Source organism: Aegilops tauschii, chromosome 4 (assembly GCF_002575655.3).
Source record: "Aegilops tauschii subsp. strangulata cultivar AL8/78 chromosome 4, Aet v6.0, whole genome shotgun sequence".
In the NCBI taxonomy this organism is placed as follows: domain Eukaryota; kingdom Viridiplantae; phylum Streptophyta; class Magnoliopsida; order Poales; family Poaceae; genus Aegilops; species Aegilops tauschii.
Window position 1 is genome coordinate 463006153 of NC_053038.3, and position 15643 is coordinate 463021795.

The following is a 15643-nucleotide window of genomic DNA, read 5'->3' on the forward strand; positions in this document are numbered from 1 at the left end:
CTTCCCGTGAATTTACGCTTTCAGTTTAAATTTAAAACGTATACGCGAGGTGGTACTAATAAAATTTGATGCGTCGCACGCTAGCCTCGCTAAAAAACCTGTCACGAAACCTGGGCCAGCCCATGAAGAATACGATCGGCCAGCTAAAAAAACCAGGGCCGGCCCATGAAGGATACGATCGGCCAGCTCAAAAAAGGAATAAAGCCGACGATCCTCACGGGGATCGAACACAAGACTTCACTCAAGAAACCACCCCGAAAGTACCAGCTGAGCTAGCGCCGACTATCTATCACAATAAGCCGAATTTTCTTATGTTAATCGCCCGTCTAGCAGAATTTCTAGGTTGATCTGTCTTGGGCCTCAGTCCATCCATCCTTTGCGACGTGGCCCAAGAATACGGTAAAAATAATTACTCCATCGAACTCTTAATCCTAACCTCACAAACTGTTCACAAGATAATCCCATATCGTTTTTCTTTATAAAATCCCACCAGTTTTAATATGTTAGTGAGCTCAAAACAATAAGCAGCCTCGAATCAAAGATTCTTTCAAAGAAGGAATTAATGAGAGAAAGACCCAACATATATTGGCCTAAATCGGTGTCTACAAAGAGAGAAGTTGGGAGGGAAAGGAAGGAGGGAGGGCAAAGAAAAGGGAGAAGCACACAAGGAGATGGAGACCACGAGGTGCATGGTATAATAATAGAAGGAGGGATTGCGGAATTATTTAAGAAGGAATCAGCGTTAAGCGGGAATTGAGGGCTGCCATGCATGATTTAAGAAGGAATCAACATTAAAGACAATTGAGGGCTGCCATGCAAGATGCGTAATTAAAGGGTGGGGATCAATATACTTGAATGGGCTGGTTAGTCTCTCGGCCAACAATTATGTGTAGCGTTACTCGGTGGGATGTGCTCTGGCAAAAAGAGACTGCGACCATTTTTTTATCAAGCATTCTGACTTGAGAAGAAATCCAAAAATATGACAACTTATTTCATGGAGGAGCCGATGGCTTCATGACATCAGAAATTATCACCATCCTAAGTGGTAGGTGTAGGGTGTAGCTCACGGAGAGTGTCCTTCATGGCCAACTCGACGGGATTAGTTTTCAAAGTATAAACACTCCCTTGCGCTGGCGTGTTTCAATTGCAGGTGTGTCATGTAGAGGCTGAGATCACCGTGTTCGGATTGGTCACGTTCGAATGCATTGCCTTCAGGTGGACACCGTGACCACTATTGATGAGGATGGGAAGGAGTATAATTTCAACTAGAGGGCATAGACCTTTGGAAGGTCATGAGTTGTGTTTACTGAGCTAGGCGCAAAGGATATTTTTTTTTCTCCCGTTGCAACGCACGAGCATTTTTGCTATAAAAAACAGTAGCAAAAATTTATTAAAAAACAGTAGCTAATTAGGGCAGTAGCAAATATAGCTAGGGCCTTTTTTTTAGCAAATGAGCAAATTTAGCTAGGGAAAATTTGTTTAGGGCAAATAAAAACTAGTAGATATTTCATGTATGAGTTGCAATCTTTGCAGTGATCAGCTGATGCAATTACTAATATCATGTATCCAAGAAATCTATGTTCGTTTTATTATTTAGAAAAGATAGAATTGAAAGGGTGGAATAGAAGAAATTATGGTTATGGAATGACCCGGGCCAGTGGTGCAGTGCATGGCACCGATGAAGAGATGAGCCACTGAAGTAATTCCATTAAATGGATAAAAATGGAAGCATATGAGTAATTTTTGTTAGACGAATAAAAATGGAAACATATGAGATTGAATTATGAATTATTTAGAAAAGATAGAATTGAAAGGGTGGAATAAAAGAAATTATGGTTATGGAATGACCCGGGCCAGTGGTGCAGTGCATGGCACCGATGAAGAGATGAGCCACTGAAGTAATTCCATTAAATGGATAAAAATGGAAGCATATGAGATTTGACCTCATTGAAGTAATTTTTATTAGACGAATAAAAATGGAAACATATGAGATTTGCTCTCAGTAAAATAATTTTTGTTAGACGAATAAAAATGGAAACATATGAGATTGAGCTCAGAAAAATAATTTTCATTAGACGAATAGAAATAGTAAACATATGAGATTTGAGCCACTGAAATAAGTTTCATTAAATGAATAAAAATGAAAATGGAAGCATATGAGTAGATTGAGATTTGAGCCACTGAAATAAGTTTCATTAAATGAATAAAAATGAAAATGGAAGCATATGAGTAGATTGAGCCCACTAAAATAAGTTTCATTAGATGAATAGAAAATAAAAAACGTGACTGGAGCCACTGAATTTTCAATTAATAATAAATTAAAAAACAAAAAGATGGTGGTCTGTTATGGAAGGACTCTAAACCAGAGCGGGCCCATGGTGCAGCGGCCTGTTATCCTTCCACCGTTGGAAGAGGACAGTGAGCGCTGCTCTGTGAAACCAGCCTAACGCGGTGCCTGCCACTTGAAGGACTGAGAGGCCGAAGCTTTCGCATCAGCACCACAGCCCACTACCAACTTGGACCGGGCAAGCCAGCAATGTTACAACACAAGCCCAGGTCCAGAGTCCACACCAAACATCCAACACCACCTTAACGCCCCCACCTGGGTGACAAGCTCTCGTGACTGAGCTCGGCGAGTGTACCGCTCCAGCCGGGTATTTAAGCTGGTGTTTCTGGTTGTCAACAAGCGAGGTGGGACTAAAGATGGTGGAGTGGGGTGACCGATTTTTGTGTCCCTGGCGGACTGGCGGGGTTGCAGGCTGGAAACAGGCCGACGCACGACTCGAGGCTGTGGGCTGTGCTCTTTTTCCTTCCCCATTTCCACTCCGTTCGGTCTGTTTCCAGCAGGCCTCGTACTGATCCCCCCCCCCCCCCCCCCCCCCCTCCCCTTTTTAGGCGTTTCTCTTGATGGCTAAATGAAGTTATATTGAAGGCACTCAACTTTACAAAAAAAAGGACCGATATTACATGACACTCAGCCAATTTGTGGATATGCTTATCGGTTGCTTGACGATCATTACACAGGACGAAAGAGATGACGAACTGCTGATAGTATTTTTATGTCGATGATACGCGCATATCCGACCTTCCATTTGCACACAAGTCAAGACCATGGGCTGCTAAGTCCCTGCACTTGTGGTCAAGGGGATACCATACCAGGGGCTGCTAATGTGATCAAGAGAAATTTAATATGATTCTCAAACAAGAAAAAGAGAGATATAATACTGTATATAGGAAGAAACCTGACACTGCCAAATCTACTTAGTCCTTCGGATGGAGACATCTCTGTACTCTTTAAAGATGATGAAAGAGTTTTTTTTTGCGGGGTAAAGATGATGAAAGAGTTTGGATGCTTGCTTGGCCCATGTGGCTGACAACTTGACACAGTTTTATAACTAACCCATACTACCTACCCACACAAATTTCCTGCTAAAGAAACCCTGATTTTCATGCACCCTGTAAAGTCCCAAAAATAAACTTTGCACGACGTATACAGGGAATCTTACATCACATGAGAGCTACTAGTGCTGAAGAATAATTGGTGTCTGCTAGTCTGATAGGCCAGTTTGGTTACCTTTTTAGCGAGACGGCGCCGACGAAGCTCGGTTAAAGGTGGTCTTACCACCTAATACGTTCATGACTCACGACTGGCAGGCAAGCAGAGGCGGATATGGTAGCTCCTGGTGTCCTGGATGACCAACTTTTGCCATGCATGCATGACTTGATCAGAGATCTGCCAAGATCTGTATATGACTTCAGGGCCTGGAGTCTGTTCTTGAATTCACATTGTTTTGCTGATCAGCTACAGCGAGAGGATGATTTTGCTTTGTTTTTTTACTGCATGGAAGGTGAAATTAACAATGCTCGTAACTCTGTTGGAACACAGGGTGTCCTTCTGTTCTGTTGTTTGAATAGTCGTTTACCGGTGGCTCTGCTTAACTGATTGAGGAGCTACTGCTCGCTTGCAATTCCCATGCTGGTATGAAACCGCTAGTATATAGATAACGAAATTAACATACATAGTAGCAAGCACATGGTCGAATTTCTGTTAAAAACATACCGTTTCTTGTTTTCTCAAAATTTAGGCTTAACTTTCTTTTTCATTGTCTTGTGGCAAGTCACCTAGCACCTTGTTTCACTTTCACCTCTTTTCTAATGTCACAGGTCATCTTCAAAAGCGTCACACCTATTTACTATTTGTTCCGCCACATCGTTTTGTCATGTTGTGATCCATGTGTTGGGCCTTTGTGGTTGTAGCTTGTTGGGACTGTTTGTCGGTCCACCTCGAGGATTCATGCTTTAGGAGTGATAAGCACGTGGTCAAGTTTGTAACGGTTTTCACCCAATTGTTGTCAATTAATAGCTTGACAATTCTTTTCTGCTTAATTAATCAATGTGGCAAATTTTTTGCCTCCAATTCAACTAAACGTGAGAGTGTCTTAAGATTTCATTCTACATAGGGTTTTAATATAAATGTGAAAGGGTGCAAATGCAATGACAAATGAAATATGAATTCGCTGTTTTTGCACACTTTCACATTTAATGCCATTATGCCAACCGTCCGTGTATTGTCATTTCAAAATACTTTGTTGTACAAGTAATTTTTACCATCGATCCTAAATTCTATGGAGAGGTTGAAGTTAGGTTTTCCTTAATTAACCAAGAGGTGCATTGTTTTTGGATCCGGTTTCCCTCCTTAACTAGACAATCACTCTTCTTCTTGATGCAGTTGTTCAGTATATGAACATTAGCGATTGCTTTTAGTTTTTTTCACAGAAACGATTGCTTTTAGTTTTGGATTGATATATTTTAAGAAATCTCTATAAAAATAAAATAAAGAAAGACAGACAAAAGTCCCTCTCTCAATTTCTGAAAGAGGCGAGAACCCAAAGTCGCCCGAGTTGGCTTGGCTAGGCCCAACATCCATGCAGCTAGACATTTTGGTCTCGAATAGATATACAACTACTAGGTGTATTATTATATTTATATTTTCTTGAAAAATATCATACGGTAAACTATAGTTTAAAATATAGCAAGAATGTGTTTCTCATGAAACATGTCCATACTTTGATAGTGATATTTTCATTAAGTGCATTGGGTTGGTACAATAAAGATGGACACACAAAAGATCAATCAATATTTTAGTGTTCCCTCTCAATCTTGCTCCACTCTTGCTCCATTTTTTGTCAAATCTTACCAATTTGAGGTTATTTTGACCAAGAACTAACCTCCTATTTGAACCTAGAGAACTCTTTATCCACCTGTCTGGATGTATTATGTCGTTTCACAATTGCAAGACAACTTTGACCAATTTATATTATTGAAGAAATGTGATTAAATTTCTCTCACTCACTTTGATTAGGGTTTGTTCTCCCCAAAGTCTATATATGTCTTATTTTTGTACTAGAAGTATAACCCTGTTGCATACTTGACCTTTTTTGTACGCTAAACTCTCTCTCTCTCTCTCTCTCTCTCTCTCTCTCTCTCTCACACACACACACACACACACACACACACACACACACACAATAGTTTCATTTCACACATTCATCTATGGTGATGAAAGATTGAACTCCATATGATCTCTTTAGGTTCATATCTATTATATTCTAGGCTTTTTCTAGGGGTTTCCCAAAAAGGAGTTATGAAGGTATAGTAAAAAAATCCAAAACATGCTAAAAGCATCCTTGTTGCTTGCTCAACCATAATCAACTTGGTTTGATCATGCAATTGTTATTTGCTAGGGCTTACACTTTGTAGGACCGAAGCAACTTATTACACACTTGACATTATTTATCGGCTCTAATATTTACAGTTACAGTCGCTACAAGGGGTTGCTTCCTTCATATGCTATGCCACTTGTACACATATCACATTGGAAAAGTCCACATATTGTGCCTACATTATGTCATGCATGTTTTGCACCTACTCCGGGTGCACGTATACTTGGATTTGTGTTATCTTGCACTTGATTTGCAATCCAAACCCTGGAGGCCACTGACAATGTTCTTACATATGAACCATCATTGTCTCTTGCCATAGTTATACGAACTTCACTAGAGTGACTGTCCATCCAAACATACTTCTATGGGTCTTTGTTCTACCGAAGCTAATGTCTTTTTCATACAATTGTATCCATGCATAACTTTTTTTTGCGGGTTAATCCATGCATAACTGATCCACATATGTTAATACATTGAAAGCATGCTATGCTAGCGATATTCGTATTGTGTCACTTGTATATCTCATGATATGTAACAGAAATCAAATTGTTTATTTTGTTCCACGCTCAAGATCGAATTTCATGTATAAGTGAAAAGGCAATTTTCCATACGTAAATCTTATTCTTAGTTTACTGCATGCAATACGGGATATTTTGTTTTGAGATAGGGTTCAGTAGTTGTCCATAGAAGTATGCCATATCAATCTAGTGGCGGGCCTAGAATTTTAGGTGCCACAATTTACATATTCCTTGTATAGACAAGCAAATTGCCATATGTAAATCTTATTCTAAAATTTTGGCTATTTCTGGAAACACATTAAAATTGCTAAGCTTGTTATTAATTCATCGATGACCTAAGAGATGATGTCACAACATGCAATAAATGATAATTTTTTGGGATTGGGTTCAACAGTTGTCCATAGAAGTATGTATGCTGTAGATATAGTGTGGACCTAGAATTTTAGCACCAATGTTACCTCAGTTTACATATTCGGTGTATAGACAACATAAGATGAATGTTCAATTTTAGTACCGTTTGACATGAACATAAACCACAATCTCAAAATAGTGTTAATATAAATAGTAGTAGTATATCTTTCCATTTCGGCGAAACATATATCATGGTATAGTATTTATGACATATAGGTGGATGCAAAAATCTCTTAGCATTGATGAATGGCATTCGGTCCCAAGGCACGCAAGCTTTGCTTGTGTCCGACCGGCGCCATCGATCGATCACCAAGCAAGCGCGCGGGAGAGTCCAAGACTCCAAGAACAACTCCAAACAAGACGGATTTATATTATACGAAAAGAGAAGGAATTGACACTGCTTGACCACGCGGAAGGGGGAAAAAATGCCCAAAATAAAAACGCCGGTCTGGGGCAGGGACGGACCGCAGTCTGAACGGCCCGGGCAGACAGGCGCCTATTTTTTCCAGCAAAACAAAAAAAAGGAAGGAGGAGGAATAACCTAAAGAAATCGCATCGTCATTGCCCGGTGGCAGTGACGGCGGGCGGCGTCGACCGCGCCGTCGCCGTCCCTCCTTCCCCAGGTCGGGGTCCCCCTTCCCTTCCCCCACTCGCTCGCCTCGCCTCGCCAGCTACGTCTTATAAATACCACCGCCTGCCTGCTCATCGGACCAAGCCATCCACCATCCCCGAGCATCCGCCTCGCCGACCACCTCCGCCTCCACCTCTCTCTCTCTCTCTCTCTCTCTCTCTCTCTCTCTCTCTCTCTCTCTCTCTCTCTCTCCCGGTCGACGTCCAAGCGGAGGCGCCCGGTACGTGCCCGCCGCCCGCGGTCGCTCTTCTTCTTCCCTCCTTAACCTTAAGCCTCCGCCACCGCCATGGTTCTCTCTTCAATTCCTCCTCCAAGGAGAGCCTTAGAAAGATGCGGATTCGCTGCTGGGATTCAGGGACGGATTGGGTTGGGGCCGGCCGATGGTTTACCGTCCATCCATTCATTGTGTGTGTCGCGCTGCTGCGAACCAGTTTCCTTGTCGTCATATCGGTTACCGCTAGTATAGTAGTACTACTTCTTGCCTTGTTATTCCAGCAACATTTTAATTACTCCCCAAATTCACGCCCTTGAATCCTGCCGAAACTTCCCTCCCTTCCAAAACTAGCTCTTCTGCTGGAACGCCTTTAAATAATGCTTGGTTTGCTCCGGTCTGTGAGCAACAAGCAACTGCAGTAGTAGATGACACAGTTTCGGCTTTGTTTTTTGCAGGAGTGATTCAGAATCTAGGTTCGTAACAGAGGTTCGGAACCCAACCGGCGGCACTACTGCTGCTGCTGCTGCTGCTCCATGGCTGGCAAGTGCGGCGAGGAGGAGCTGGAGGTCGCCGAGCCGCTGGGGCGGTGGCCCGTGCTGTCCTACGGCGTCGGCCACATGCTCAACGACATCACCTCCGCCTGCTGGTTCACCTACCTCCTCCTCTTCCTGCAAGAGATCGGCCTCGCTCCAAGGTACTACTACAACTCTAGTAACCAATGCAGCCATTTTCATCAGCATGCATGAATATCTTCTGAACCTGACCTGATCGTTCATGCCTTGCAGGGATGCAGCTATCGTGATGCTCTCAGGCCAGGTCGCAGACGGGCTGATGACCATCGTCGCCGGAGAGATGGTACTAAAATCAATCTAACTCGATCAAAACTTCCTGTTCTTGCCGCTCGACAGTGAGAATCATGAATAATGACGCCTGAACATTGTGTTGTTTGACTTTGATCACCCCCCAGATCGACCGGTTCGGGCGTTTCAAGCTGTGGCACATCGGTGGGTCGGTTTTCGTCGGCATCTCCTTCTCCTCGGTCTTCGGCGGGTGCCTGCTCTGCACCATCCTCGGCACCGACTCCTACCTCGTCAGGACCATTGGCTACAGCTTCTTCGCCGCCGTCTTCAACATCGGGTGGGCGGCCACGCAGGTCTCCCACATGTGAGCAAACGTCCTTGCTTTTGCCTCCTTCAAACTTTGACTGATGAACATTTTACCATCTGACAGAGTGTCTTGAACACTACTGATATTCGGTTGTGTTCCCAATCCTTATGGCTTTCAGGTCGATGGTGAACTGCATGACGTCCAACCCCACGAGCCGGGTGGCCTTGGCGAGCTGCAGAAACGCTTCCACCATGGTGAGTCCTACGACCATGCACGCACGGCCATCTTTCTTGACCGGTTTGCTTTCTCTTTGCTTCACGCCACTGCTTCATCTCGTGCCAACATGCCTGCCTCCTCCATGAGCTCTATTATATACCTGTCACAACGTGACCTTGAAACAAAAAGATGCTGACCACGAATGAATATGACAAATTACAGGTGGCTAATCTTGGTCTATATGGCATCGCGTTGGCTGTGTTTGGAATAGTGAAGGCAAAGACATGTGCAGACATTGTTGTTCAGGTAACCTTGTCCAAATCTGCTTTGAGTTCTAATAGCAGTAGCTTGTGAGCAAACGATTCACCGTGATTTTTCTTCACCCGCAGTACAAGTGGATCGCGTACGTGTCCATCTTCGTGGGGTGCTGCTTCCTGGTGCTGTTCCACGCTGGAACAGAAGAGCCCACGTATGCCGACTTGCTGACACTGAAAAATTAGCAGTTCAGAATGTACAGATAAACAGTGTTTTCTGAAAGAAAGTCTTCTTGTGTGGTGTCGCAGCCTGAAGTGCGAGCCTAACTGCAAGAAACGGGCTCGGATCGCGTGGAGCTACTGGTTCAAGAAGACCCTCTACTACCAAGTCGCTCTCCTCTACATGCTTGCCAGATTGATCACCAACGTCTCCCAGGTAGGCTAGATGTTCTTAGTGAAGATCATTTCTTGTGGAATTTGATTTCGTAAAACACCAAAGATTTGCTCCGGTATCATGGTGATGAACTTGGATTATGAATACAATTGTTCTGTTGTTTCCAGTCGCTCATCGCGTTCTACGTCACCAGAGATCTGAGGATGAACGAATACTCCAAAGCCACCGTAAGTTCTTCAGTTCATCACCACCAATTTGAGTACTGCGATCTTCTTGGTTCAAACGTTTGATCTTGGACGACTTTCTGCAGATTCCGGCCATCATATTCTGCTGCAGCTTCTTGGTGTCCGTGGTGCTCCAGGAGATGAGGTGGAACAGCCGGCGGCTCAAGTCGCTGCTGACGATCGGGGCGACGCTGTGGGTGATCTCCGGCGCGGCGGTGTTCCTCCTCCCGAGCCAGATGCACAACCTCATGTACCCGCTGGCCGTGGTCATCGGCGCCGCCAACGCGCTGGTCATGGTGACCACCATCGGGCTGGAGAGCGCGCTGGTCGGCGAGGACCTCAACGGCTGCGCCTTCGTCTACGGCTCCCTCAGCTTCCTCGACAAGATGTCCTGCGGCCTCGCGCTCTTCGTGCTCGAGTCCTACGACGTCGCCTCCAGCTGCGGCGACGCCCGCGGGCTCAACACCGTCAGCAGGTACGGCACCGGGCTCATCCCGGCCTGCTTCGCCGTGCTCGCCATCGTCGTCGCCTCCACCCTCAGGCTGCAGGACGACGACGTTGCCCGTGCCGACCGCAGGGCCAGGGCTTCCGCCGCCGCCGGCGCGCTGGAAGCTCCGCTCCTTGTCTGAATCAGTTCCCGCGCTCTGTTCGTATGCGGGAAAGAATTTGGGAAATGCTGATCCTTTTTCAATTAGATTTGAAAAGGAAGGTAAGATAAGATGTATACTATCATCGTCGACATGCCGGTGGTAATTGTGTAATTCAGCTCTTTCCAATTAGATTTGGGAAGACTGCACTAGTCGTCCTGTTGTTCATCAGTCGCAGCTCCAATTTTGAGTAAAAGATTCAGGCGCACAATAAAATCCAGAAGGATCAAATTTGTAAAAAGATTCAGGACAACAAAATTTTCAAAAGAAACTCGTCTGATCGTGCAGGGTTCTCTACAGATGGTCTCACATTATTGTACAAGAAGGAACAGCAGAAAAAAAAACTAGCGTGAACACTGAAAACATTCATGTAAAGCTATTGCAAGAAATGCGGAACGATGGTGCTCATTCACAGCTCGTCGTCCTTGCGGTGCTTCTTCGCCTTGCCGTCGGCTGCCGCGCCGGTGACCTTGTCCTTCACCTCCCCAACCTTCTCCTTCACCTTCTCGTACCCCTGGTTGGCCTTATCCTTGGCCGCCTCCGCCGTCTCCCAGGCCGTGTCCTTGGCCGCCTCCGCCGTCTCCCATGCGGCGTCCTTGGCCGACGCCGTCTTCTCCAACGTGGCGTCCTTGGCCGCCCCTGCCTTCTCCCCGACCGTTCCCTTGGCCGCCTCGGCGTTCTTCCACGCGGCGTCCTTGGCGGCCGCGGCCTTCTCCGCAGCGGCGTCCTTGACGTTCGCGGCCTTCTCCGACGCGACGTCGTTGTATTGCTTCAGCTTCTCCTGCGCCTGCCATGTGGCGTCCTTGGCAGACTCCGTCTTCTCCCAGGCCGCATCCTTCGTGGCGCGGGCCTTCTCTGCGGCGGCGTCCTTCGCTGCCGCTGCCTTCTCCGCGGCTGTCTGCTTGGCGGCCCCGGCCTTCTCCGCGGCGGCGTCCTTGGCTGCCGCTGCCGTCTGCGTGGCGCCGGCGGCGGCGTCCTTGGCTGCCGCTGCCTTCTCCGCTGCCGTCTGCGTGGCGCCGGCGGCGGCGTCCTTGGCTGCTGCAGCCTTCTCCGCGGCCGTCTGCGTGGCGCCGCCGGCTTTCTCCGCGGCGGCGTCCTTGGCTGCTGCGGCCTTCTCCGCAGCCGTGTCCTTGGCGGCGCCGGCCTTCTCGGCGGCCGCGTCCTTGGTTTGCTTCAGCGTCTCGTACCCCTGTCCAGCCTTTTCCTTGGCCGCCTCCTCAACCTTAGCCTTGCCCTGCTTCGACCGCTCGTGCGTCTCGGCGCCGGTCTTGGCGGCCGCCTCCGCGGCCTCCTTGGTCTTGTGCTTAGCCTGCTCCGTCTTCTTGGACGCCTCGCCGGCCGTGCCCTTCACCGTCTCCGCCGCCTTGTCCTTGGCCTGCCCCGCCTTGTTGGCGGCCCCGGTCGCCGCCTGCTCCGCCGCCTCCTTGGCGTCCGAAGCCTTGCCGCTCGCCTGCCTCCCCGTCTCTGTACACACAAATCAGCATCAGACTCCAGTCACTCTGACCACCCAAGAAACCAACAATGAACACCACGGACACGTACCGGAGGCGGTGTGCTGGACGGTCTCGCGGGCGGACTTGACGGTCTGGCCGGCCTTGCGCGCGGCCTCCTCCTCGTCGGCGTGGTGCTTGAGCCCGAGCCCCTCGGAGATCTTGTCCAGGCCGAGGCCCTCGGAGATCTTGTCCTTGGCCCACCCCGTCCAGGACTCTTCCTCCTTGCCCGGCGCCGTCTCCGCGCCGCCCGGCGTCGTCTTGGCCGTGGCCGCCTCAGCGGCTTCCCGCGTCGTCTTGGCCGACGCGGACGCCGCCAACGCGAGCAGCACCAGCAGCGCCGTCGCCGCGAGCCTCTTCGACAACGCCATTGATTGGAGTGATTGTCCCGAGCTAGAACCTAGTGTGGTCAGCTGCTTGTGTGCTTTGCGTGCTCTGAATGGAGGACTGCGATGGAATCAGTAGGAGTGATCGGGTTTGGGTTTTGTGGCGTGGGGTTTTATGGGGCGGGAGGGGGCGGACGCGTGGAGGGGTTGGTGCGGGCGAGGCGGGTGGCGCGGCGACGGGTGTCCGTGTGAGGTGGCCACGTAGCCGATACACGTCGTTCCAGTCGGCACACACGCAGCCATCGGAATCCGGGAGGTGATGGCTCTGGATGGCAAGCTGGTTCTAGTCGCTTCGGCGCCTTCTTTTGAGTACGTCGCGTGTGTACGGAGCCGACGGACCGTTGCGCGGGGAGGGGCGGCCACTGGAAATGGTTTTGTGAAGCAAAGTGGGCTTTCGATCCTCTCTTGAGCAGTCGACCACACACACAGGCTCAGCAGCACGCATGACTAGGCCCAGTTTTTTTTCTAGAATCTGGGGATTTTCCAAGAATCCAACCCTTACTCAGCTTTTTCCAGAATTTTTAAGCTTTTTTTTTGCAATTCTATCTAATTAGATCCTAACTAGATAAAAGAAATGAGGCTCAGTGATTCTGGAGGAAGCTGGGTAGTGGTCGGATTCTGGCAAAAAAACTGGCCTAAACTCAACTCCATAATGAAAAAGTTGAGTTTTCTCCTCTTCTAAACTTTAAACAACTACTCTTTTCTGGGGAAGTTTTATACAACTGCAATCTCTGTCCCGTTTTATTTGACTACAAAAATTTGGGTTACATGCCGCAAAAAGTACATCATTAGATACATATTCAAGAAGTATATCATTATATTTGTGTTCAAATGACATACTCATTGGCGGGGAAATTTTGAACAACTGCAGTCTCCATTAGATTCATATTCAAGAAGTATATCATTAGATTTGTGTTCAAATGATAATCCGGTGACGTACTCATTGGCGGGGACTCAGCTTCGGTGCGTTAAGGCAGGTGCCTTTTGGGTGCATGAATGTCAACAATATGTGTCGTGGTTGGCCCAAATGTCCCACACGCAAAGGCAGGTGAAGTTACGAGATATATTTTGCTATTGATTATTTAAAATTGAGCTAAAATTCAAGGAGGGCTAATAAACTACCTTAAAAAAATTGTTTCAACGAACCCTTGTCTTCCACTGTTGCATAAAGATGATCATTTTGAACATACATTTATTCTGATATCTATTCAGGTGATAAATTTGTTCCTAATGGTTGAAAGGGCCCAAAATTGTGCAACCAATTGCCAAAGTAAAACTTTGATATTCAGCGAAGAGCGTGTGCCAAATCTTCTTGAAGTGGGCCACATGATTCCCATAGCAAAGCTTGAGATAGATCGACCTAACGAGAATTGACAAGAGGGTTCGTGAGCCATGTAAGACCACCAGCCTTGGATGAGAGGCTGAAGGAGTCAATCTTGTGTGTCAACTTCACCCATTGGATATGGTCGGCCGTACTTGAAGTTCGCGTAAAGAGCGGAACCCAAACCCCCTAATGAATGCACAACCGGTAGAGATTTTTGGACCAGGATGTTGAAGAGGATATGGAAAATCATCTGTTTTTTTTGCGAGCAATCGGAAGGACGATACTGTGGAAAAGGTGAACATAATGTGGACAAATTCAAGAGTGTTGTATGTTCTAAACACATCAAAGTCGAGTACAAGGTTAAATAATTGTTTTTTCTTAAAAAAAATCTTGCATTTGCATGCAAATAATAGATTAATGAATATCTTATGTTTATTTTCATGCCAATTTCTGTTCTATGCAGGTAATTATCCTGGCCATCTCCTTCCTGTTATGTGGCTAGGCTGGATGAATAGGCTACTCTTTGTAGTGCGGTAGAAAGTATCTATGTTCCATATACATGTTGTGTGTATTGTTTTATGAAAAGCAAATTGTGCAAATGAACGATGTATGGCTTCGTATTCTGTTCCTGTGTTTTTGTCAATTTAATTTGGGTGCCTTGCTGGTACCAACATAAATAAAGCCAAGCAATAAAAGGTGGCAAATGCATCAAGATATAAGCTGTTATCACTAACCGGCTGGCGGGGTGTGATGAAGAACTATCACTAACCGGCCGAGTGCCTCATCTGTGATAGAGTAGTCATCACTGACCCCAAGGCACTGCCCAGTCGAAAACTCACCTCTGGTGATACAAATTGGCCGGTCGGTGTTGTTTGAATCTGTAGTACTGTTTGCAGGCTCTAGTAGACATCAACCACCCTAATCTTGTTCTTGCCGAGCTCCATTGCTGACAACTTTAAAATGATGAACTTCAGAGCATTTAGCACAAATGACGTGGCAATGTGATTCATAAACCTATTATGAGCATTCAAGCTTGTTACTGGTAGGAAAGAAGACTTGCTCAAACTAATTGGTGAATTGTACCTAAACTTGTGCCATATGTCGCCATCCCAGGATACAACCCTATCTTTACAGTGATGATCTATGTTAAGCATACCACTAAACCGCCTAATTTGCGCCTCGAAAGCGCTTTGCGGTTACCTTTATCAAGAGCCAATTCGTGATTACATTAATTTTCATGGTCTTCTTGTACTCATCTTTAGTTATGTTCAGGCAATTTTGCACTTCCCCTTCTCATACAATGAAGAAAACATTGTGGTTCTAAGAGGTTGGTAGTTGTAGTTAGTTGAAGATATGGACAAGTTGAAGTTGGGTGAAATATTAAAAGATGAACCAAACAATGAACATGAGAACTGGTGTTTGAGAGATTGGTAAATTTCTAGGTTCCATGAAAGAGCTAGGTGTGGAGAAAAGGTCCCATGGGACATGGAAATCAAAGCCCACCCACACGAACCTAAATAAGGCCTCAGAAATCAGAGCATAGAAAAAGGCGGGGCTGGCTAATTAAATGAAAGGATTTCGAACCAAAATCCACTATGCATGCAGGCGACAACCTGAAACACCAAATCGGTCACCCATCCACAGCCAACAAAATCAACAACAGTGCCCCCCCAAAAGACTACACCCGCCCATATCTTACAACAAAAATCAAACAGTAGTCACACAATTTTAACGCCAAATCCACCAAAAGCTAATAAGCAATCAACACACGTTGACTAGGGCCGGCTGGCAAAATCCCAACACGAAAGCTCCAAAATCTCCCCGCCCAACCCGGAAGCACCACCAAATAAACAACCATGGCAGCGCAAAGTGAAAAAACAAGAGAAAGGAGAGTGAGCCATAGAGTGGGATGACTGGAGACGATGCAGACCAGCGGATAGGAGGTAGACCACATGTCACAACACGAAATCACCACCATAGACCACGTGGCGCATCAAGAACCCACCGCCCGAAGGAATACCTCCACAAATTGACCAGTGAGACAACGGGGCAAGGGAGACGATGAGCACAACCGGGGCGAAGGCAGGAAAATGGGAAGCGTCAC

At 46.6% G+C, this 15643-nt stretch overlaps 2 protein-coding genes across 3 annotated transcripts; one reads left to right on the forward strand and one right to left on the reverse strand.

Moving 5' to 3' along the window:
* Positions 1-7120: 7120 nt before the first annotated feature.
* On the forward strand, positions 7121-10580 carry LOC109733396 (uncharacterized). Of its 2 annotated transcripts, none has more exons than XM_045227961.2 (10): positions 7121-7275; positions 7953-8191; positions 8283-8352; positions 8465-8661; positions 8783-8858; positions 9043-9126; positions 9210-9289; positions 9384-9510; positions 9636-9695; positions 9779-10580. In XM_045227961.2, the coding sequence occupies exons 2-10, from the start codon at positions 8031-8033 to the stop codon at positions 10319-10321; spliced, it is 1398 nt and encodes a 465-aa protein (XP_045083896.1). In that variant the 5' UTR covers positions 7121-7275; positions 7953-8030; the 3' UTR covers positions 10322-10580. The 2 variants fall into 2 exon arrangements, with proteins under 2 accessions (XP_045083896.1, XP_073353047.1); XM_073496946.1 differs by having other exon boundaries at positions 7191-7503; positions 9779-10555.
* A 17-nt stretch (positions 10581-10597) lies between these two features.
* Positions 10598-12291, reverse strand: LOC109733397 (uncharacterized). The gene is made up of 2 exons (XM_020292609.4): positions 11882-12291; positions 10598-11803 (listed from the first exon to the last, which is right to left on the reverse strand). Exons 1-2 carry the CDS (start codon positions 12198-12200, stop codon positions 10749-10751), a joined length of 1374 nt encoding a protein of 457 aa, XP_020148198.1. The 5' UTR covers positions 12201-12291; the 3' UTR covers positions 10598-10748.
* Between the last annotated feature and the right edge of the window lie 3352 nt (positions 12292-15643).

Bases quoted from the DNA above. Each gene is read 5' to 3' on its own strand.
- LOC109733396 (XM_045227961.2), top strand. From the start codon at position 8,031: ATGGCTGGCAAGTGCGGCGAGGAGGAGCTGGAGGTCGCCGAGCCGCTG. The intron at 8,192-8,282 runs GTACTACTACAA...CATGCCTTGCAG, and splicing joins GAGATCGGCCTCGCTCCAAG to GGATGCAGCTATCGTGATGC. The intron at 8,662-8,782 runs GTGAGCAAACGT...TATGGCTTTCAG, and splicing joins GCCACGCAGGTCTCCCACAT to GTCGATGGTGAACTGCATGA.
- LOC109733397 (XM_020292609.4), bottom strand. From the start codon at position 12,200: ATGGCGTTGTCGAAGAGGCTCGCGGCGACGGCGCTGCTGGTGCTGCTC. The intron at 11,804-11,881 runs GTACGTGTCCGT...TTGTGTGTACAG, and splicing joins CGTCCAGCACACCGCCTCCG to AGACGGGGAGGCAGGCGAGC.